This window comes from Eurosta solidaginis, chromosome 5, assembly GCF_040869045.1.
Source record: "Eurosta solidaginis isolate ZX-2024a chromosome 5, ASM4086904v1, whole genome shotgun sequence".
In the NCBI taxonomy this organism is placed as follows: Eukaryota; Metazoa; Arthropoda; class Insecta; order Diptera; family Tephritidae; genus Eurosta; species Eurosta solidaginis.
The window spans coordinates 265,198,468-265,223,310 of NC_090323.1; the positions used below are offsets into that span (position 1 = coordinate 265,198,468).

General features: G+C 35.7%; 2 protein-coding genes across 16 annotated transcripts in view; one reads left to right on the forward strand and one right to left on the reverse strand.

Annotated features, from left to right (window-relative positions):
* The window catches only part of Adat1 (Adenosine deaminase, tRNA-specific 1), a 28,580-nt gene extending 21,115 nt beyond the window's left edge, over positions 1-7,465 (forward strand). The window contains exon 3 of the mRNA XM_067790315.1: positions 7,225-7,465. The gene's annotated coding sequence lies outside the window, so the exon portion shown is untranslated. The remainder of the gene's footprint in view (positions 1-7,224) is intronic.
* The window catches only part of syd (JNK-interacting protein syd), a 163,760-nt gene that overhangs the window by 11,852 nt on the left and 127,065 nt on the right, over positions 1-24,843 (reverse strand). For 8 of the 15 annotated variants that reach the window (XM_067790308.1, XM_067790304.1, XM_067790313.1 and 5 more), the window contains 5 exons: positions 15,426-15,651; positions 14,595-15,358; positions 13,632-14,526; positions 13,346-13,563; positions 8,187-8,381 (listed from right to left, as the gene is read on the reverse strand). In XM_067790308.1, the coding sequence (XP_067646409.1) occupies positions 8,187-8,381; positions 13,346-13,563; positions 13,632-14,526; positions 14,595-15,358; positions 15,426-15,651 (2,298 nt within the window). Of the gene's footprint in view, positions 1-7,125; positions 7,415-7,696; positions 7,768-8,186; positions 8,382-13,345; positions 13,564-13,631; positions 14,527-14,594; positions 15,359-15,425; positions 15,652-24,843 lie in introns of those variants that run through there. The other 7 variants (XR_010953792.1, XR_010953791.1, XR_010953790.1 and 4 more) reach the window with 4 other exon arrangements.

The following is a 24,843-nucleotide window of genomic DNA, read 5'->3' on the forward strand; positions in this document are numbered from 1 at the left end:
ATTTGTTGGCGCTGTTGACAGATGTTCGCTTAATGAAGCAAAAGGCCCTGTATGAAAACGGAAACTTAATTATTTCATTAAATAGAATTGTTATTCGATTAAGTTTCTGAGTGAAAACGGTATAAGTTTAGTTAAGTTGTGCAATGTTCTCTCGTTATTTTATGATCGTTGTGCTGAAAAAGATTTTGATATCTTATTGTACTAATTGTTAATAAGTAAAAAATGAAAGATACGATTTTATTCTTTCATATCGTAATAAAAATATATTTATATTTCCATGGTTTCCAATATAAAATTTGATTATAGCATAGCACATACGGCGAATAGCAGACTTTGAGAATTGCCAACATATTTTTTAGTCTGGGGTTACAATACTTTTGCGTTAATAGCCTTATACAAGGGACAAATACTCAAACGAAATATCATATGAAATGAAAATTATTTATTCCACTGGTTTAATGGAGTTTCGCCGCTTCCCAAGGCAGCCGGTTCTATGTACCGGAGCGACTCGGAATTTTTCCCGACCAAGGGCTGTCATTTCAGTGTTAATTTGTTGCGTCCCTTCCACAAATTGTCATTGTCCCAGCAGATCCTTGCAGTGGGACTTCGCAATATTCTCCTGCTTCGGGAAGGTATCGAACCCAACCCGGGCCTGTACCTGATCCCGGCCCAGAGAAATGGTTATGCTGCGTTTGCCGGAGAAGAATCTTTTTAGCACGGTCACATTCTTGTCAGTGTGTCAAGTGTAAGGGATGGTTACACCGGACGGGATGCTCTGCGCCTTAGCGATGAAAAAAACTCTATCCATGCACTTTTCAGAACCGGCTTGCCCTTTGACCTGGAGATATTAAACAAAATATGTGTATAAGTAACTTTTCAAAAACATATCTCGGAAGCCAAAATTGCTAGAGGGATCAAATAAACGCGAGGCTTTAGGTCATTTAACGAGGTATGTTACCCAATTTTTTTTAAATTTTAGGAATATATTTTTCATTAAAAATGTTAAAGGACAAACATATAAAACTATTTTTTTCACGATCCCTGAGAGTTACAATGACGAAAAAATATGTTAGTCGCCTTAATATCCGCCCATGCTCAAAGAAAGTTCGCGACAAAAAATTGGTGCAACAGTTAGGAAAAAATAAAATGTAATTTACCCGCAATAACTTTCCATTTTTTGAAAAAAAGTTACTCATATGCATATTTTGCTTAATATCTCCAGGTCAAAGGGCAAGCCGGTTTTGAAAAGTGCATGGATAGAGTTCATTCGTCGAGTAGTTTTTCAAACATAACCTCCGATATAGGTTACTATCTGGGGGCACACTTCCGCTACACCCTTATCTGTCTGGTCGGTAAGCATCGGTGCAATTCAGGAACATAAAATCTAAACCATGACTCAATCGTGCGATTAAAATTATAACATCCTGTTTACAAAATTCCGGAAATAAAACAAAATTTTGGTTTCGTAGGATGAAAAAGTTAGGATTCGAAAGATTTACTTATTGCCATAGTAAAGCAAGATAAAGAAAGCCATAAGTACTGTCTTTTAATTGTGTGTTTATTTTTTAATGAGTACAAACCCCTACATTTACAACAAAAATATTAAATAAGGTTTATAAAGCTCCTGTAATTGGAGGAATAGTAGGGAAATGATATCACGTACAGGTGTCAGGAACTTAGATCAATAAGTAGGCTCACGATTGGTGTTCTGACTCTACACTGCCTTCTGGCGTTGCACGTTTTTAAATTAGGCTTTGAAGGTGAGAGCAATGCTCGTGTCCTGCGCTCGCTAGATTAAGACTCAAGCAAAAGGATCTAGAGGCAGCATGTAGTTTAGGTCGCAGAATGATTTTAGTATTTGTCAGAGGACGGTGTTCTTTTGTAACATGTGTCCTGGTTTTTGATAGGTTCTTTTTTATGCATACATTCAGTATATGTGAGGTCATCAGGGGCTGGTAAGTTCAAACTAACCTAAGATGTAAAGGTATAATTTCACGTTCCAACAGATACATATTAGAAAACAACGTGTGACCGTAGTAACACAAGCAATTTATTATCTACGAAATTCACGAAACATTTTCAAAAATTAACGAATTTTAGAATTAAACCTTATATAAAAAAAATAATTAAAAAAAAATGTTTAAGGTAAACGGTTTTATTGAAAACAATACTTACATTAAGTAGTAATAATACTAAAAGATAGAAAATAATTAGGTAGGTCGTAGGTTGTAGTATCACACTCCTCATCAATCTAGGGCGTTGATCAGACAATTAAATCAAAGCGTTGGACGCGTCAAATTTCTATTGATAGTCATAAGTAAGATCAACTGAACCTTAATCAGGTTATGCTACGCGTCACATTTTTAGAAATTTCACGCGCCCAACGCTTTTATTTAATTGTCTGATCAACGCCCTAGATTGATGAGGAGTGTGATACTAGTACCTACGACCTTCCTAATTATTTTCTATCTTTTAGTATTATTACTACTTTATGTAAGTATTGTTTTCAATAAAACCGTTTTCCTTAAAATTTTTTTTTATTTATTTATTTTGTTTTATAATGAAATTTCACTAGCAAAATTTGAACTTATTTGCTCCAAAGTATTTTGATGTCACTTCTACCGGACTGTATATAATATTTGTTCAAAGAGCCAAATCGGACAGACAAGTACGAGTTTTTTGAATCTCAATTTTTGCGAAACCTTGCGTGATTTTTTTTACTAAAGCGGTTTCTATTTCTGTATGTCAAATATGATTTCCAAATATGAGTCAAATCGGAGCACAAATACGATTTTTGTGAATATCTCGACCATTGCGCCACCTAGCGGCGATTTATTTTATAGGTCGCTTTCTATTCATGTATGTATTATGTGTTCCAAATATGAGCCAAATCGGACCACAAATAGGATTTTTGTGAATATCTCGATCTATGCGCCACCTAGCGGCGATTTTTTTCATAGGTCGCTTTCTATTCTTATATGTATTATGTGTTCCAAATATGAGCGAAATCGGACCACAAATACGATTTTTGTGAATAACTCGATCCTTGCGCTACCTAGCGGCGATTTTTTTCTTATTATTGCATTGTCATCGGGTTCTGAACTATGATCCAAGTTTCAAGTTTGTAGCTTATCGGGAAGTTACTTAAATTTTAATTACAAAATTCGCGTTGGCCGGCCAGGCGTGCAGCCTGTTAAGTCAACCTAAATAAAACCGTTTAAAAACGGAGGTACATATTGTAACGAATTTACTGAAATTCCTCTTATTTGCGACCTTCTACTAACGTTCGAATCACTAAACTGTTGAATAAATAACTCCACTATTCAATAATGCAAAATGGTCTTTATTCAAGTACTTCACAATAACACTACTACTTCTCGACAGATAGCGTGCTTAAATCATACTGAGTGATTGCTCAGATTGCGCTCTTTTATACTCTTCGATTTCCTCGTTCCATACTTCTAGGCGTTTCCAGAATTTACTTAGTTACCAGCTATAAAATTATAACTACAGATGCACGTGTATAGCTTCTCATATGAGCGTGTATATGTGAGTGATACTTGCACAAATAATTGCCTACTTTTGGGAGTATCTCAGATATATGCATGTGCTTGTATGGACATATGTGTAGACATAATGATTAATTTGGTTACGTGCATACAAGTCACTGCTCAGTATCGGCTTAGATATGATAGTGTCCCTTAGTGTTGCTAATATTCGTCTTAATATGTATTTTGGTTTGGAATAATATGAGCAAATCCGAAAACTGAAATAAATTATATGCATGCTAAACGCATGAAAAATTATGTAGGATTCATTTTTTTTTTAATTCTAAACATATTTATTTATACCAAAATTATGCGTGCTGGCGTTAAATATGCAAGTTTGTAGGAAAAATTTAAAGAAGCACGACGCAAATTGGAAGAGTAGCTCGGCATGAATCTCTTCGGAGGTATTTATTTATTTTATTTAATAATTAAGTGTTGAGTACCTCAACCTAATGATATTAGAACCTAAAATGTCCAGGTGGTTTTGTTAGACTGCTTCAATAAAGGTGAAATATTGCGTACAAATTGTCTCACCCGTTACGATAGAACATCGCAGCAGGGTTCCGACTAAGGTAGCTCTACCATATATATATGTATATATCTTGTACACCTTTCATGAAAATGAAATGGTATATTAACTTTGGCACGAATCTCAAAATTTAAGTCCTTAAAGGAAAATTTATAGACCCACCATTAAGTATACCGAAATAATCAGGATGAAGAGCTGAGTTGATTTAGCCATGTCCGTCTGTCCGTCTGTCTGTTTGTATGCAAACTAGTCTCTCTTTTTTTCAGATACCTTGATAAAATTTGGTGAGCCGGTGTATTTAGGTGTCCGATTAGACATTTGTCGGAACTGGCCGGATCGTACCACTATAGCCTATATCCTTCATACAACCGATTATTCAGAAAAAGAGGATTTTTGTCATATCTTCCACAATTTATCAGATTGAAGCTTCAAACTTCACCATATGCTTTCGCATATTGCACATATTGTTGTCTGAAAAAATGGATGAGATCGGTCGTATATATAGTATATATCCCCCACAACCGATTCTTCAGATAAGAAACTTTTCGTAATTACTGACCCATTTTAAGAGCTAGAGGCTTCAAATTTTTACGAATGCTTACGTATATAGCATATATTGTTGTCTGAAAAAATCATAGAGATCGGTGGTATATATATTATATACCCCATATAAACTGTCATTTTTGCCCCTTTTTACAGCTAGAAGCTCTTAATTTCATAAAATTTCATCAAGTACTTACGTTTACGTCATATATTGTTGAAATACGTGATTCGTAGTCATAGTTTTTACATGCAGACCACAAAAAACGTGAAACTTTGCATCCTCACACAAAGTACCTACCTATTTTTTATTTTATATTTATCTTAAAAATCTAAAGGAAATGGATAGGTATTCGGGCAGGAGAACGTCTATTGGGTCTGCTAGTTTTATATACAAATAAGTTTTCAAGTATTTTAACTAGAAGTGCAGACACCAAAAACTAAAGACTTACTTAAAAATATACCAATCATAAAATACAGGATAAAATAAGTAAAAAAAGGTTTAATATAGTTGTGCTATCTACAGAATTTGTATAAAGTTCCTATTAACCAAAGTGCATATAGACGGCTGAGTGGAATAGGGCTATATATCAGCTTCTGGTTCGAAAGAATACGGTTTGTAAAATGATACTGAGAGGGCGACAATCGAACGAACATTCGATAAAGTATGATATTGCTGCTGTTGTAACAACATGGGACGATCAACTAGAGGTGGAAAACTATCGACGATAGTATCGGTATATCGATAGTTTTTACCTATCGATGGGACTAAAGATATCGCGTTTTATGACTATCGATACTATCGTTTGAAGTATTGTAGTAGAGGAATTGTACGTTTATATATAATATAAAAACGCATTGGTAACTCGGTTTATGCTGGCATATTGGTAGCACTTACATATTTTGACTTTTTCAAATGAGCGGAAATTTCAGAAGCGATAGAAGTGTGTAAAACACGCGTATAAATTGGAACGAGTTTTCGCATTGTTATAAAAATAAAAAATTTAATGTTATATAGAAGAAGTTCACCAAATTTTATATAAATCGTCAACTTTTGCACATTCTGAACAAAATGGATAGCGTGTCCCCCAAAAAGAAAGTAAAGTTGCCTGCTATTTGGAATAATTTTTCCAAATCGAATAAAAATAAACCCACGGCGATTTGTTCCTATTGAAAAAAGGAGTTCAAATCAAGCAGCAACACAAGCAATTTGTGGGATCATCTCCACGTTGCGCTTTGTACTCGACCTCAAAAGAGAAACATGATGGCGAAAAAGAGGCTTCTGCCTCAAAAGCTGGACTGGCTTCGTTACACGTCCAAAAAAATTTTATAAAAATCTAGAACAGGGGTCAACTGCTAATACGCGTCCGCAAATATTGGGATGGGTATCAAACGACGCGTCTTGACACCAAGACGTAAGCTCTGTGTGCAGATATTTTTATAGTTGAATTTAACAGTTTTCATGTGGTTGTTGTACATAGAAAGAAAATTGGTGTAGAATAAGGTTTTGCGCGTATTTAATTTAAATCCCAAAAAGGTGTTGGACCGGTAAGTGTAATTTTTTATAAGCGCGGCAGATGGCCGCCAATGCAGAAAGATGTTCTGCGCAAAAATACTATCGATCCTACCCCCGGTTTCGGAGTGGTCCGGGCATTTTCCGGTTTTTCGTGAACATTTTTTGATTGACATAAAATTTTTTTTCGCTTTCGGATTATTGATACTGAGGTATTTTGCTCAGATTCAATTTGATCTTTGATTTGTTTATCCAACCCAGTGTAATTTTTTATAAGCTCGGACAAAAACCGCTAATGCAGAAAGGTGTTCTGGATCCCACCCCCGGTTTCGGAGGGGTGCATGGTTATTTTTCGGTTTTGGAAAGATGATATTGCTTTCTCTGAAGGTATCGTGGACTAGAACATGAACCTTAATTTTCCAAACTCCTCCAAAATCTTTACACAGCTGCAATGACTTGAATTTCATATTTAATAGAATTAATACGTATGTACATTTGTGTCCATACAACTATATGCCATATTTTTCAAGTTTTTTTTTTTTTGGAACCGCCGCATTGCTTTGCGTCAATCTTTTCGAATATTTTTACCGGTAACTCGAAACTTTGGAATTGTTTTGTAAATTAGAATTCTTGCTTTAGTCGACGATAACTACAAAAATAACAGCATCAATTCCCCAATATCTTCACTTTTGTCTTTTTGTAGAACTCAGGTGTGCTCCATAAGAGATTCTCTGCCGCTACGAAAATTTCTCGATAGTATCGATATACCGATAGTGCCCTTCGATACTATCGGCGTATATCGATAGTCAATACTATCGATAGTTTTCCACCTCTACGGTCAACCACTCAGCCTTCGATACAAAATCTAAAAAAGAAAAATTATAAAATAAGAATACGGGTAGTACTACAAAACATACCAAACAAAGAAATAGTTAAAAAAAACATTAAAAGAAGGAACACAACAAATTGTTTTTAGAATTGAAAAATATGAGAACCTTATTTGGTATTTAATCAGGTCACTGGCGTTGCATCGACTACAAGTTGCTTGCGCTTTGTGCATGTGAACAAATATTATTTTGTATACTTTGTAATAGGATCTAAGGCACGATAATTCACTGAACACCACACAACATCGGGGAGTTGGCACAGCACATGGACCACTTATGAGATAATGGTACGAATACATCTTAGCTGCTTTGTGATAACACTGACATTTGTGTTGTGAGGGTGAGCAATAATATCCATCATTTCACAATCACTCAATCACACTACAAATTATATATACTATATAAGAATTTTGAAAGAAAGCATAAATAAAGAAAAATTAAATATAAATATATTTTGTATAAAAATTTATCGAGTTATTAAAAATGCTTAAAAGCAATGAATTAGATATGTTTTAAATAAAAGTAAATTTGTTAGGAAAAATTGTCTACTAAAATCTTTTAAGTTTTTTTAGTTTTAAAATAAAATTTTATACAACAACAAAAACGCCAAAACTAAACCAAAAATTTGCCAGGAAGGGAAAAAACGAAAAACTGCAACGAAATAAAAACTTTGAAAGGCTTACGTATCAACTTTCCAAACTATCAAATGCGCCTCATTATCACCAGGATCAGTTATGTATTTTTCTTGCCCTGCAGACAATAATAAGGTGAATTAAGTGTATGTGATAATACAAAAATAATATATAGAAATGTAAGCATTAACGCATATATGCCTTAGAATATTACAAAAGGATAATACTATTTCAAAGTAAATATAGCTAAGAGAGAAAAGTAGGGAGAATACAAAAACTGGCGTAAAGTGTAAAAATTGGAAAATTTTCACAAAACTATTTTTATAATGGTTAGGTTAGGAAACTATGTAGGATGAAGAGTTTTTAAAGCGAAGGAGTTCGCGCGCACTACAAAACATCAGCAAAAGCATTTTTTGCCGCAATCACGTAATAAATAGACTAAATGCTCTACACTGCTGCTTCTCTTCGTTATTTGCTTTAAAGATACTACATTCCAATTATTTATTCAATACATACACTTATTTACAGTTAACTTACTAATGCGAAAATCGATATAGCCTTCGCCACCACACATGACTAGCATATCCGGTCGTTTGTTGGTAAATTGCAATTGTCCCTCATTTTGTGGCTGCATCGGCACGGATACAAAGAATTTCACAGCATCACGATGACCGTGGAACGAGAGTTGAGCATTTGCCATACAGCATAACGGTATTTGACTATTGGGGTCAGCTGTAATAAGAGAATCAATTATTAAAAATAATAACATGAAATAAGTGAATACTTTATTAAAGTATTTTAAACTGTACTAAAGCATTGTTGTTGTTGTAGCGATAGACACTCCCTGAAGGTTTTAGGGCTTTTTTGTTTACTTTTTATTATTTTTTATTTTTTCCAATGATCGTAAAAAATTATGATTTTTTTATAATGGTTATCAATTAGAATTGCTTGTTTCACTGGCAATTAATAAATAAACCCAATTAATTTATTACTACAGCTAATTCAAATTTAACGTGTCTGATTTCAAGCCGGCCTTGAGCTCAGAAAACCATATTGTAAAAAATACTAACTAAAACTGTCTAAGTTCGGGTGTAGCCGAACATTATATACTCAGCGTGAACTTTAATTGTACATTTAATTTCAGATAAATTCTTTTCTACTTAACACGTGGCACCGCCCGTTCAACAGAAAAATGTCTCCCCATTTCCCCTTACAGTAAAACTTGATAAGTGAAATATCATTGGTTCAAAACTATTTTTTTGCTAAGTTATAGCTTTTTATTTTCGTCTACGACCCTTTTAAAAATCTTTTATATAAAAGTGGGCGTGGTCTTTAACCGATCTCGTCCATTTTTTCTATAAATATTTCCTGCTATAGGGAACATTTTTGTACCCAATTTTATTACGATCCGTTAATTTTTCTTCGAGTTATGGCTCCCGAAACATAGAAAATTGCTTAGTCGTAAAATGGGCGGTGCCCCTCGCATTTTTTTACATTTGAAGTTTTTCCTATTTATTGTTATAAATCCACTTGGGAAATGAAATACAATTGATATAAAGCTTTTTTTTTTGCAAAGATTATTTTATTCGTCCACGACCCTTTATAAAATCTTTTATATAAAAGTGGGCGTGGTCCTTAACCGATTAAGTTAATTTTTCTTCAAAGCATTCCTTATACTAAAGGCAACCTCTCTGCCGAATTTTGTTACGATAGGTCTAACGATTTTTGATTAATAATATTTGTAAAATTGATTTTATCACAAGTGGGCGGTGCCACGCCCATTTTAAAAAATTTTAGGTGTATTATTTACTAAATTATCAGGTTTTTTGTGTTTTCCAAAATGTTATATATATAAAAAGTAGGCGTGGTTATCATCCGATTTCGCTCATTTTCAATAGCAATCTATTCTGGATCCAGATAAGCTAGTGTACGAAATTTGGTGAAGATATCTCAATATTTACTCAAGTTATCTTGCTAACGGACGGACGGACATGGCTCAATCAAATTTTTTTTCGATACTGACAACACTGGACCACGAATTTCAACTTTTTCTCTTTACCAGAAACGCCATTATGAAATTCGTATGTAAAATCACCCCCTGATTTCGAAAATTGCGTTAATTTTTTATTCTATGGTACCGTTTTTGAGATATTTGCAATTTACAGTTATTCGAAAAAACCAAAAAGATGGCTCCCTTTAATTACGTATATCTCTCGAACGGGTAAAGCAATTGCAAAAAAGTTTAAAGAATCGGAAAGGCGATAAAATTTGCTATAAACACATCATACATTATTTTTTGCTCAACGAGATAGTTTTCGAGATATTAGCTTATCATTTCAGATTTTTTTTTTTTTTTTTTATGAAAAAATATGGAAAAATTACTCTTTGCGAGGGCAGCATTCCAAAACCACAACTTTTATACAGATTTTTTTTCTTTACGTAAAGCTCTGTTTAATTAGAAAAAAGATAAGCTATCATCGAAGAAAATCGATGCAAAACTACGTAAGTTATAAGCGATCAAATAAAAATAACCAGGTTGCGCAACTTCAATGTATGTATACATACATATATTAAAGGTATAAAGTGCAAATGGGATATTATCCTGATAAACGAATAACACCATAACAACGATAATACTTTTTCTTTAAATAAATCAAATAGTACTTTTAATACTCGAATTGTTTTATAGTAGGTAGAGTGGTTGCATCGAAAGGAAGAGTGGTTGGATTCGAAACCTGCTGTAGGCATGTAGTTATAAACATGTCTTTCCGTCACTTATGGCTAAGTATGCAGGTGGATTTTCAAAATTATAAGACACAGAAAATGTTTAAAGCCTACATCTAAAGCAGGTAGTATTTTACTTTTCCCAGCTTCGTATAAAAAGGAACCTTTCTGTCTAGGTAAGATTTGATTTTTTCAATTTTATTTTTGTTCCGAGTATAAATATGAGTTAATGCGCCTTGAAACCTTAAAACATCTGCAAGGCTCGCCGGAGATAGTTCAGTTCATAAGTCAAATTTCAAAACCGTGGTTTATTAAAAAAAATAAAATGAGTAAAAGGACGCGAGAATTTGTGTGTAATAACGATCCAGATATGTTCTGTTTCATGTGTGGCCAATATACTATCATAAGGCGACGACGAGTGTTATCAGATCATATGACAACTTTATACTCCAAGTATTTTGGCATTGAGCCTAAAAATGCTGAAAAACCATGGACACCGAAGACTTTGTGTACATCGTGTCGAGTAGAACTGATTCAGTCGGAATCAGGACAACAAATAAAATTTGATACAGCAATGATATGGAGAGAACCTACTTGCCATTCAATAGAGTGTTATATTTGTCAAACAAAAGTACTTGGCGTTGGAAGATTAAAAAGAGTAACCTATGCCAGCGTACCTACAGTGACATTACCAGTACTACATTCAACGGCAGTTGCGGATCCAGTTCCATTGTCAACAGTAATATCTGAGTGCGGGGAATCAAGTTGAACTGAATTTCACATGGGAAACGAGAGAAACGTTCTGTCAGAAGCACAACTTAATGATTGGATAAGAGATTTGGAACTATTCAAGGAAAAGGCCGAGACCCACACTTCTCGTATGCAACAATTTAAATTTGTGTCATCCGATGTTAAGGTGATATATTGTAGAACTCGTCACGAACCATTTTCCAAACACTATACCAAGAAAGACAGTATATGCTACTGCAACGACATTCCTGGTTTATTCAAAGAGTTTGGTCAAACATATGATTCAAAAGACTGGCGATTGTTCATAGACAGCAATAAACTGAGTTTGAAAGCTGTATTATTGCATATTGGTAACAAACAGCCTTCTATCCCGACCGTACATGCAGTAAATACAAAGAAAATCTACGAGGAAATGCAAAAACTACTCAAATTCATCAAATATGAAGAGCATGATTGGAAAATATGTTCTGATCTCAAAGTCGTTGCAATGCTATGCGGTCTACAAAGTGGCTACACCAAGCACTGCTGCTTCCTTTGCAAGTGGGATAGCCGAGCTCGTAAGGACCACTACGTCAGAAAGGATTGGCCGGAAAGAGTCGAGTTTACCGTTGGTGTGGATAACATCAAATACACCCCTCTTGTCAAGAAAGAGAAAATCATACTTCCACCCTTACACATCAAGCTCGGTCTCATTAAAAACTTTGTTAAGGCTTTGGACAAAGAAGGCAAAGGAGCATTCGACTATTTGAAAACAAATTTTCCAGATATTTCTCAAGCCAAGATAAAGGAAGGTATTTTTGTTGGACCACAAATAAAAAAGTTGATCAACAATAATCAATTCAAAAGACTACTCTCATCATCGAGGCAGCAGCGTGGGAAACCTTTGAAAAGGTCGTTGCTTCTTTTCTCGGTAGACACAAAAGCCCTAACTACGAGCAGATAGTGAAAGACTTAATCAATAATTATGCGAAAATGGCTTAAAGGCTTATTAAAATTAGTTTCCCAAAATTCTATAACTTGTTTACCTAACTAATATTTTCTTTCCAGGCGTAAATATGTCCTTAAAAATTCGCTTTCTGCACTCACATTTGAGCTTTTTTCCGGCAAAGTGACGAACATGGCGAAAGGTTTAATCAGCAAATGAAATTAATTGAGAATCGATATCAAGGATTCTGGGACGTCGCAATTACTGCTGGTTTCTCATAAGAGAAACCGATCCGAAACTGAATAAGCGTCAAAGTAGAACACATAATTATTTCGACTACATAGTAAAATCAAATAAAGATTGTTAGAATATAGTATAAACATAAATAAATTAAAAAAAAGTTAAAAATATGGGTAATTTCGTTCATAAATTGAACTTTTAACTAAATAGAAATAGAGCATAGCTAGATATTTCACTTTTCTTTATACCATACATACGTTTTGAGGTATACGTTGAAATTGCGCAACCTGGGTATTTTTATTTGATCGCTTATAACTTACGCAGTTTTGCATCGATTTTCTTCGATAATAGCTTATCTTTTTTCTAATTAAACAGAGTTTTACGTAAAGAAAAAATATCTGGATAAAAAGTTGTGGTTTTGGAATGCTGCCCTCGCAAAGAGTAATTTTTTTCCTATTTTTTCATAAAAAAAACAAAAATCTGAAATTATAAGCTAATATCTCGAAAACTATCTGGTTCAGCAAAAAACAATGTATAATGCGTTTATAGCAAATTTTATTATCTTTCCGATTCTGTAAACTTTTTTGCAATTGCTTGACCCGTTCGTAAGATATACGTAATTAAAGGGAGCCATCTGTTTGGTTTTTTCGAATAACGGTAAATTGCAAATATCTCAAAAACGGTACCATAGAATCAAAAATTAACTCGATTTTCGAAATCAGGGGGTGGTTTTACATACGAATTTCATAACGGCGTCTCTGGTAAATTTTGGCCGTCGACCAGTGTAATTTTGATATATGGAAGTCTATATCTATCTCGATTCCTTTATACCTGTACAACCAACCGTTATCCAATCAAAGTTAATATACTCTGTGTGCAAAGCACGCTGAGTATAAAAATTAAAATTCGAATTACATTTTTGTAATCAATTGGTAGACTAAATGGATTCCACACGTTTCTTGAAATATTACAAATACGCACGACAGGTTTATGCAATAAAAGTAAATTTTTAAATAATTATAAGCTGTTTCAGTTAGCTGGTAAGAATTCCACTTACATGATTTTCCTTGACTCTCTGACAATGGAACCGAAATAATGACACCGTTGCTGGTACCAATCCACAAACGATTACATGACACCATTAATGCGGTAATTCGCACAAAGGAGAAACCCAATTTGCCTGTGCCCAACATCTTCGAGACATATGGCTCAATATCCACATCCTGTTTGTGCTCAAATGTGTACGAACTGTACAGGCGTAATGTGGAATCCAAACTATACATACAAAGAAATGGAAAATTATTACTTAATATTTATTGCATTTCATATCAAATGACACTCACCGTATCGATACCCAGACGCCAGCACCGGTGGCAGCCATTTGACGCACTTGGCTCTCTTTACGCGGGTGTGCTTCTAGCGAATGGACTATACTCAGCGAGATCGGATCAACAATATAGATCGTGTTGCGATGTGCAGCCCAAATACGTTCGCCAGCTACACAGAGACAACGTATCGAATGACTGCGATCACCTAGCGTCACCAGATGATAGCTATTCAAATCCCATTGACCGTCTGTTTGGCGACGAAAAACTGCTAACTGTGCATTGGCTAAGGCTACAACAACGCGCGACTCAACGTGCACTATCGCTAGAACGGCATCTGGCAGGAGAACTTTATGCAAGCACTCATACCAACGTCCCACAGCACTATGCACATACAACCAACCTTCTTGATCACCCATCCACATGGTTGGCCCTACCGAACTCATCGGTGGGTCTTGGCGATCCTTTGTACCCAATATAGGGTTGATAGGTTTCGAGAAGGACGGCTGCAAGTTGTTATTGTTGATGTTCGTTTTCACGCTAACCATCACATTGCCGTCAACTCGTAAACGTTGTGGTGCACCTGGTAACGCTTGACGCACCTTAATTTCTTGTATATTACCTAAAGGCTCATTCGAAACGTTTTTCGTGCCATCTGCGTTTTTTTCCACTGCCTCCTTTGCATTTTCTTCGACTGTGGGTGTTTCAATAGCTACAACTTCTTCTGCTTGCTCATCAGCCGCTACTGCTTTCGTATCTTTGCTGTTATTACTGTTTTTATCGGTTTTTGGACGCACGCGTATGAACTCAACTTTGCCAAATAATTCGGTACCTTCACCGGGACGTTCCAACATCTCACCAGCTTTTACAACTTCAGAGTTTTCTAGCAAAGCGTAGTCTTTTTCAACGGCACCTGAAAATGTAAAACAAAATTGACGAGGCTTTTTTTTCAATTTTTCAACCCATTGTGTTTGTTCTCACCTTGCACGGAAGCAATGCAAAGCATATGTGATGCACATATCGGAAAAGCATCCAACACAACCGCCGATTGATTGGCATCTACCACCGTGACAGTGCTTGCCGCATGTGTGCTGGTACAAATCCAAACATATGACGAAAGCTGCGTTTCTGGTTCCAAATTTGCTAAACTCGCACGATTTATTTGTGTATCAAGCGCTTCAGCTGAATGCTCCGCTGTGGGACTGGTAATCTCAGCAATTTTAGTTGTGGAACGTGGTGCGTACGGAGATGACGCCGGTATTACAGAATGACCATCTTTTGTGAAGCCACCATTTAAATTAACTCCCGCAGCGCAAAATACTTTCATATGTGGCGCTGCTTCTGTCAATGGATTACAATAGACGGGCACTGGTACGCCACCAGAATGACGATTTGGTTGCTCTTGATTTGTTTTATTTATGGGCAAACTCCAACCATAAGCTTGCAAACGACCATCCTCTTTTTGTACATGTGCCCGCAGTTGGCGGTACTGTTCACGACGTCGGGCACTGGCTCGTTCCGATGTACCTTCCTCTGAGTAATCTTTTGCCATGATCAATGCATTTGCCAAACCGGCACTAGCGGGATGTGGTAGAGGATTTGCATTGTCCCGTGCACTAGTTAAGGCAAGGCGATTGTCGCTATTTCGACTGGGAGATCCGTGACTGTGTACTGGGCTGGAGTAACGAAACATTGGCCCTCCTCCTTGTCCGTCAGCGACACGCTCTTGCGGGCGATTGGAGGGGCTGTAAAAAAATACAACACATTGTTAGTCCTGCCACATACGAATTTACAAAAATTCATATTACATACGTAAATAAACTACTGAAATATTTCCATATGCTTTGCTTAGACTTTTTATCCAAATTATCAACGTTACGTGAGGCGCGTAATATCTCCGTTAAGCGTACAGCTTCTTGCAGCTCCATTAAACGTTCTTTATATTGATTTCGCTCCATCAAAACCATTGCCATTTCGACGCGCGTAAAACGTTTACGTTGAGCCAACGGCACATCATTTTCATCCTGATCGCCATCATCTGCGGAAAGTGCAGAAAGCGAAAAAAATTTGTAAATAACATCGAAATTTCGTTAAAAAAATCAAAGTTAATAAAATTTGTATAAAAAGTCGTTTGTTGAATCAAAGTTAGGTATTTTTGGCTGATCTTGACATTCGCGTTCAAATTTTATCCAAAATTACCAATAGAAACTAAAATCTTTGCGTTTATATTTTCAAAATTTTACAGAAACCTTTCCTTCAGATCAGAGACCACCCTCCTTAATAGTAATAAAATTAAAGAAAAAAAAATTTTTTTATAAACAAGCTTTTATTATTGGATAATAAAATTAACTAAAAAGTAAAAAATAAATTGACTGTAAAGAATATAACACTTTGTAAGTTCATTGTAACCTTTAACGAAAATTAGGCTTCTTCGTCTGCGACAAAAAAATTCCATATTGTACATAATTATATATTTTTAACATTAAAACTTTACACCTAAATTATTAAATCTTATAGTTTATATCACAGTCCTAATTGTTCTAATAAAAAGCGTGTTAAATTTCGATGCTATAATTAAGAATATTTAGGACCTCCTTTTCTTGCTATCACAATGAATTTGTGGCGGTTTTCGAAATGATACCATCGCAATATGCCAGTAAATGTTTCAATATTTTCAGCTTCTCTTAGAAAAACATAATAATTGAATATTCAATTATTATACGCCAGTGTTAAGCTCATGAATTCTTAATAATAAGTATAAATTGAACACACCATTAAAACAAACAAACTTTTTAATTAATTTTATTAACCAATAATAAAAGTTTATTTTTAAAAAGTTTCTTTTCTTTAATTTTATTTTTGTTCATTTTGTTCCCACGAGTATAGGACAAAAACGGTCCATCCCCCCAGAGGTTCATTGTAGAGGGATAAGGGCTTCAGTACAACAGGATTTGCCCTGGTACCCTGAGGCACAACGTTAGCGATATGAAATTTGTATACATATCATTCAGCCGTCGGCACGTGCGCACCTTGGCATTGGGTCATAAATATTAATAATAAATCAGAAAAAATCCACCTTCATAACCAACAAAGTTTCTCTGTGGCAGAGATCGGCATCAGGTAACTTTATTGATACTTTAATATATCCGCAGCAATTTGAGTATGAGTACGTATAAAGCAACCAAGCGCAGCTATCCTGATCTATTCGTTTACATACAAAAATTGATGCGTAAGTATAAGCTATGATGCATATGGATACAAGCGACAACGGTCTCACACGAACTATTCTCGTGTTTGGTCTGCTTTCGTATGGCATTTTAATTGAAATACAAGGCAAAAGTTTGCTTCGATGGGTGAGTTTCAAAGCGCAACTGCTAGCTCAGCTTATCAGTTATCAGCTGATTGAAAGAAATTGTGCTTTTGAAACGATACGTTGAGCCAACTGTCAACAACGAATCGATAAAAACGTTGAGTGAATGGAGCGGAAAGTTTTTATGCTCACTAATCTGTCGTAAAGTTGCAACTGTGCGTTCCAAGAAGCTATCACTAATCAACTTCGCCAGCAGTTGTGCTTTTGGAATGCGCCCCATGCTTTGTTCAACTCATTCAAATGAATTTGTATATATGTGCACACACATGTTCACGTGTTGTTGCAAAAACAAAACGTTAAATACATACATACATACATACATACATACATATGAATATACAGATTTTCGAGAAAGCATATCGTATGTGTTTACCAAAAGTGGCTTCTGTTCGGATATCAGCATCTTCGGTTGTCAGATCTTTCGCGTTCAACGCTAGCGCGGTGTCAGGACAAAAAAGACTCAACCAAATTACTGATACGAATCGCTACGTTTAAATAACCCTGACTGAGTATGAGTACACGAGTTTTTATATCATGATCCGAATATATTGGGGCATATTCATAATCGAAATAAAATGTGAGTTAGTTGAAGCATTTTTTACAGAGAGCACATATAAAATTGTGTCAAACAGTGTTAACTAACTTAAAATCATATTTTATTGTGACTTTGCCTATGTCGCGTTCAGTTTACAACTACTCATTGCAGATCTCTGCTCTGTGGGTTAAATCTGTTTTAAAATAAAATTCCAACTTTCGCTTAGCTAAAATTCTATCGCCAAAAATTTGTAAAATAAAATCAAGTGTGCAGAAAAGTATGCAACATTTAGCGATAACAGCCTAACTACTACTTTCGTTGTATACACAAACAAAGCGAAGTTACCTGCTTTCTTTACCTGCTGTAGGTTATTCACCATCCCTCTAAACAAAGAACATGGAAGTAAGCGTGGGATTCGCCACGTGGTAAGAAATTTGTCTCATATAAAATGGCATTGTGAATCCCATACCCGCGTAGTAATAGCATGGAATTGCTACAGCGGTTCGTGTCCGTGCTAGCTCAATCGGACATTGGGAAGTGTATCAAATTTAACGTGCAAGATTTGATTACAGACAGCAGCCAGGTGAAACTAAATAAAAGCTTATAAAAAAGGAGTTCGCTCGATGCACTTTACTAAGTAATTTCGGGCATTACGAGTACGTCTTCTTTTTGTTCTGCGAACAACACATGCTCCGTCTTATTTGGAGAACAGATATTTGTGAAGCATCTTCTAATCCTGAGTCGTTATAGTACTGTTCTGATGCTACAACATGTTCAGCCCGTCCTCCGACTTCACCACACATAGGATTCAGGCCTAACCTTTCAAAGTTTCAAAAACTACCTTTATCTATTTCAAGTTTTAATATTGTTCAGCCTTAGCAACTTAATTCCATCGTACATGCTGAACGGAAGAGTGGTAGCGATTTTTTTGCTTCGTTGCGCAATATTGTAACCTTTCTTCAGATTTCTAATATTCGGTAGATATCTTACCAAGGGAATACAGTCCCACAGGAAGTGAGGAGTTGTTTCATCGGTTCGTTAGTTCTGTTGGTGACAACAGGAGTACAGGGTTTGCCTCTTTTGGAATCTATGAGTAAGTTTGAGTCTCTTTGTTACCTCCCTTTATCTTATCAATCACTTCGTGGCTGCAGCGCCCTTTGCTGTGGCATGTGGCCTATTGTGAGGAAGGCCCTGTTCAAATACATACATAGTAACACGCTGTGGAGTTCAGCTTTCCCCTTACAGCAGAGACAAAGTGCCTGCCTAGCAATGGCTTATGACACAATAGTGGAATGGAAACTAATGTGAAAGCTTGCTTAACCTCAAATAATAAATAAATAAATGTAAGGCGCGACAACCTCCGAAGAGATTTTAGGCCGAACTTCTCTTCCAATTTGCATCGTGCTCCTTTTAGTTTTGCCTACGAATTGGCGGGACAGGACCCATTTTTATTTCGATTCCGAACGGCATCTGCAAGGCAGATGAGTTTTCACTGAGAAGCTTTTCATATGGCAGAAATACATTTGGAGTGCTTGCCAAACACGGCGACCCCGCTTAGAAAAATATTGTTGCAGGCTGTTTTTTAATGATATGGTGGCGCGGTTTCAAAAGGGAATGTCAAAAACCAGTTTATGTCAAATGGCGGCAGTGGCGGTTAAGAAGAATTGGAACTACCCATCTATATTTGTATCATAATCAGGGCTGTCATGGAATCCAAGTCGGTTTTGCGTTTTGTCGGAATTGCAAACCAATATTGATTTAATTTGGTGTCATAAAACCGAATTGGTTTTGCTGTTTTCGAATGTAAATAAGAGCGATGTTCGAATCAGCTGTTTTGCAGAGTTATCGGTGCACCGGCAATTTTGATGTTAATTTTTTTGGCAAAATTTTATAAAATAATTGTTTTGTGCATCTAAACAAAAAGAAACAAATTTATTGACATTAAAATGGCATCAGCAGTTGTAGCATTTATGTTATTGGAAGAAAAAAGTTGCGAAAAGGTCAAAAGCAAAATTGTAAGAGATCGCAGCAATCCATATGAGTTGCGTGAGACAGCGTAATTAAAAATATTTCGTAATGTGGGTTTCTAAATATTTATAGTGTATTTGCTGTTACATTGAATAATATCGCATAAACAAAGTGGCTTTCCGAATGGTATTGGACACCATTGAAAGACGCTTAACCCGGTCGAAAGTTCTGCCAGTGCTGCAACTAGCTGCTACCTTACGATTTTTAGCTGAAGGATCCTACAAGGATCAGTTGGCAAGGATTCTAGCATGAGTGTAGGTAGAAGCACGGTCTCGACGATTTTAGATGATGTGCTTCTTGAAGCCCTTCGCAATATCAGGATGATACTCCATAAATTCAATCAAAACTGTTTTGCATTGAATTTTTATGCTTTTCCCTACTAAGAGTGAAAATATATAAAATAAACCTTTATTTACTTACATAACACTACGGACTCAATCAGTCTATGTGAGGTCCTCATGGACCGGCCAGTTCAACCTACATTTTTAGAAAATATTCAACTGCAAGAGAAAAACAACTATGAAAAAATGAAATCCAACAGCATTTAACTGATTTGTTCGTTTCCGATAGCAAAATCGATATTATCGGATTCTATGACACCTAAAACCGACACTAATTCCAATTCGAACATTAAACCGATAACATTGAATTTCATGACACCAAAGTAATTTTTTTGTCGTTTTTAAATCCGATTCCGACAACAATTGGATTCCATAACAGCACTGAATTAGAATAAAGAAGTTGAGCTCCAGTGAGCCATCCAGCTCTGGATCACAATCAAATCTCACTGGGACGATCTGGATCAGTTCTATGAGAGTTGGTAGCACTCAACTCCTATGTACATATACAAATTTTTTTCCAAATCGTCCCTAAAATTTTAAAATTATCAAACTAATAACTAGTATTATTAGTTCTTTATACTACACCACAATGCAATACATTTTCTTTTTTGAATTATTAGTATTTTTCTCTTAAGAAAGAACTAGAGATCCTCACAAACCTGCCAGTTCAACCTAACAACCGGGGTCGGTAGTTAAAACACGTCTAAAAATGTCGGAAGATGTACCAAAATACGCGTTTTGAACCTAAAAACAACCGCCCGAATGCTAATATTAAAAATGTTACATCTGCCAGGAGTTACATATGAGCACAAAATTGCACATTTGCAAAAAAACTATGGATCGGGCGCCGACAGAAGCAAACTGTTTAATTTTCCCTACGGATTCATACCGAAGTCAAACGTGTCAGTTTTGACTTAAAAAATATTTAAAGTGAACATAGTGCGTTTATCTAAACCAAGGCGAATCCATACCAGGTGGAGGCAAAGCGAATTCAACCAATTCGCCGTGCAGAAGAATGCCAAATCAAAAGAAAATTTTCATTGATTTCGATTAACTGACATATTATTGTACAAGTTGTATGGGAAATTATCAAGAAGAAGCATTCAGTTGTTGGGATAACAACACCTGGTACTGAATTCACCTTGATCCAAACTATACGTTTTGGTTGAGTGCTTATACGATCACAAATTTAAAACAATTTTCACTCAAAAGATAAACTTAAAACTGTCAAACTATTTATAGAAATGATAACAAATTATTGATCTCATGTGTCTGCATTGCCCCTAGTTCATATATATCATCGATCCGAATTACCGTTTTAGAGTTATTGGGATTTCAATCACGGATCGTATCCCACGATACGGGTCCAGGTTTGAGATTTTCATGAAACAATTGGGTAGGTCCATAGTTTTTCCAGCATGGCTTGAAACGAATATAATGTAATTATTTTATCGTGATTCAATCACAAGAGGTTTGCTCGACAGACACATTTTTTGACAATTGCAGCCATTTTGCTCCCAAATCGAATTGACATCCGTTAACTGTGTTGTTTCTTTGCGAATTTTCGAAAAAAAATTAGTAGTAGAAATAGGAAGCAATCAGTTAACAAATACCCGATAAGTACTGAACTGCATAATTCCTTAGAACAATTTTTTTAGTATTTAGTAAAGGTGGACCAGGGGTGACCCTAGAATTTGTTTGTACGATATGGGTATCAAATGAAAGGTGTTAACGGGTATTTTAAAAGGGTGTGATCCTTAGTTCCATAGGTGGCGCCGTTTCGAGATATCGCCATAAAGGTGGACTAGGGGTGACCCTAGAATTTGTTTGTACGATATGAGTATCAAATTAAAGGTATTAATGAGGGTTTTAAAAGGGAGTGGTGGTAGTTGTATAGGTGGTCGCCTTTTCGAGATATCGTCATAAAGGTGGACCAGGGGTGACCCTAGAATTTGTTTGTACAATATGGGTATCAAAAGAAAGGTGTTAATGGGTATTTTAAAAGGGAGTAATCCTTAATTCCATAGGTGGACGCCGTTTCGAGATATCTCCATAAAGGTGGACCAGGGGTGACCCTAGAATTTGTTTGTACAATATGGGTATCAAAAGAAAGGTGTTAAGAGATATCTCCATAAAGGTGGACCAGGGGTGACCCTAGAATTTGTTTGTACGATATGGGTATCAAATGAAAGGTGTTAACGGGTATTTTAAAAGGGAGTAATCCTTAGTTGCATAGGTGGACGCCGTTTCGAGATATATCCATAAAGGTGGACCAGGGGTGACCCTAGAATTTGTTTGTACAATATGGGTATCAAAAGAAATGTGTTAATGGGTATTTTAAAAGGGTGTGATCCTTAGTTCCATAGGTGGCGCCGTTTCGAGATATCGCCATAAAGGTGGACCAGGGGTGACCCTAGAATTTGTTTGTACGATATGAGTATCAAATTAAAGGTATTAATGAGGGTTTTAAAAGGGAGTGGGCCTTAGTTCTATGGGTGGACGCCGTTTCGAGATATCGCCATAAAGGTGGACCAGGGGTGACTGTAGAATGCGTTTGTACAATATGGGTATCAAACGAAAGGTGTTAATGGGTATTTTAAAAGGGAGTGGGCCGTAGTTCTATAGGTGGACGCCTTTTCGAGATATCGCCATTAAGGTGGACCAAGGGTGACTCTAGAATGTGTTTGTACGATATTGGTATCAAATTAAAGGTATTAATGAGAGTTTAAAAGGGAGTGGTGGTAGTTGTATATGTGAAAGCGTTTTCCAGATATCGATCAAAATGTGGACCAGGGTGACCCAGAACATCGTCTGTTGGATACCGCTAATTTATTTATATATGTAATACCTGCCAAGTTTTCAAGGGTTTTTTATTTCGCCCTGCAGAACTTTTTCATTTTCTTCTACTTAATATGGTAGGTGTCACAACCATTTTACAAAGTTTTTTCTAAAGTTATATTTCGCGTCAATAAACCAATCCAATTACCATGTTTCATCCCTTTTTTCGTATTTTTCGCATTTTATTTTTTTTTATTTTTCGTAATTTTCGATATCGAAAACGTGGGCGTGGTCATAGTCGGATTACATTCATTTTTTATACCAAGATAAAGTGAGTTCAGATAAGTACGTGAACTGAGTTTAGTAAAGATATATCGATTTTTGCTCAAGTTATCGTGTTAAGGGCCATGCGGAAGGACAGACGGACGACTGTGTATAAAAACTGGGCGCGGCTTCAACCGATTTCGCCCATTTGCACAGAAAACAGTTATCGTCATAAAATCTATGCCCCTACCAAATTTCAAAAGGATTGGTAAATTTTTGTTCGACTTATGGCATTGAAAGTATCCTAGACAAATTAAATGAAAAAGGGCGGAGCCACGCCCATTTTGAAATTTTCTTTTATTTTTTTATTTTGTTGCACCATATCATTACTGGAGTTGAATTTTGACATGATTTAATTATATACTGTAAAGATATTAAATTTTTTGTTAAAATTTTACTTTAAACAAAATTTTTTTTAAAAGTGGGCGTGGTCCTTCTCCGATTTTGCTGATTTTTTTAAGTGTACATATAGTAATAGGAGTAACGTTCCTGCCAAATTTCATCATGATATCTTCAACGACTGCCAAATTACAGCTTGCAAAACTTTTAAATTACCTTCTTTTAAAAGTGGGCGGTGCCACGCCCATTGTCCAAAATTTTATTAATTTTCATGCGTCATAAGTTCAACTCACCTACCAAGTTACATCGCTTTATCTGTCTTTGGTAATGAATTATCGCACTTTTTCGGTTTTTCGAAATTTTCGATATCGAAAAAATAGGCGTGGTTATAGTCCGATATCGTTCATTTTAAATAGCGATCTGAGATGAGTGCTCAGGAACCTACATACCAAATTTCATCAAGATACCTTAAAATTTACTCAAGTTGTCGTGTTAACGGACGGACGGACGGACGGACATGGCTCAGTCAAATTTTTATTCGATCCTGATGATTTTGATATATGGAAGTCTATATCTATCTCGATTCCTTTATACCTGTACAACCAACCGTTATCCAATCAAACTTAGTATACTCTGTGAGCTCTGCTCAACTGAGTATAAAAATAAAACAATGTTTTTCTATTGTATTTACTTGTTTAAGCTCTTTTATTATTTTGTTTTCGAACATATGATCAGTCGATCCAACATAGTCATATGTGTAAGTTGTGTTTAGTGTTAAATTTATATACCTATATGCAAGAAATATTTTGATAACCAATTGTACCTGTTTTTTCTGTTTTCTTCTGTTTTGTGTTTCCTAGTCCTGATGATGGTTTTAGAATAAAACCGAAATATCGACGAATATATGTAAAACACAATAGAAAAACATTGTGTTTTATTTTTTCAATAGGCCTTGAGCTCATTAAAGACTTCAAAAATATTTACGTATAAGGCTAGTAAAATTCATCAAAAACATTTTTTTAGTTTTATAGTGAATTTATTAACTATGCCTCGATCTATAAGTATGGCTGAACATTGAACATAGGTAATTTTATGAAAAGTGAGGACACCAAGAAATCGTGCACTTTCGTAAACCTGTAAAATTCATCGTACAACGTCAAAACCTCGACTATTAAATTGATTCATATAAAAATGTCATTAGTATATAATGCAGATGCCATAACGAAATGTACTCATTGGGAATATTAACTGATTCAGGTAAAGGTCTAGAACAGGAGTCTAGTGCTAATACGCGTCCAAAAATATCGAGAGGTGACCTCGACAACAATAATCCGAAGGCGGAAAAGAAAAATTGTATCTCTGTCCGGAGATATTTGCAGTTGAAGTTGGCAATTTTCAGGTGGTTGTTGTAATGTTTTTGTGCACTGAAAAAAATTTTGTGTACAAAGGGATTTTGCACGCATTTAATTTTGATCTCACCTCATTGGTAGACCGGCCAGGGCAATTTTTTATAAG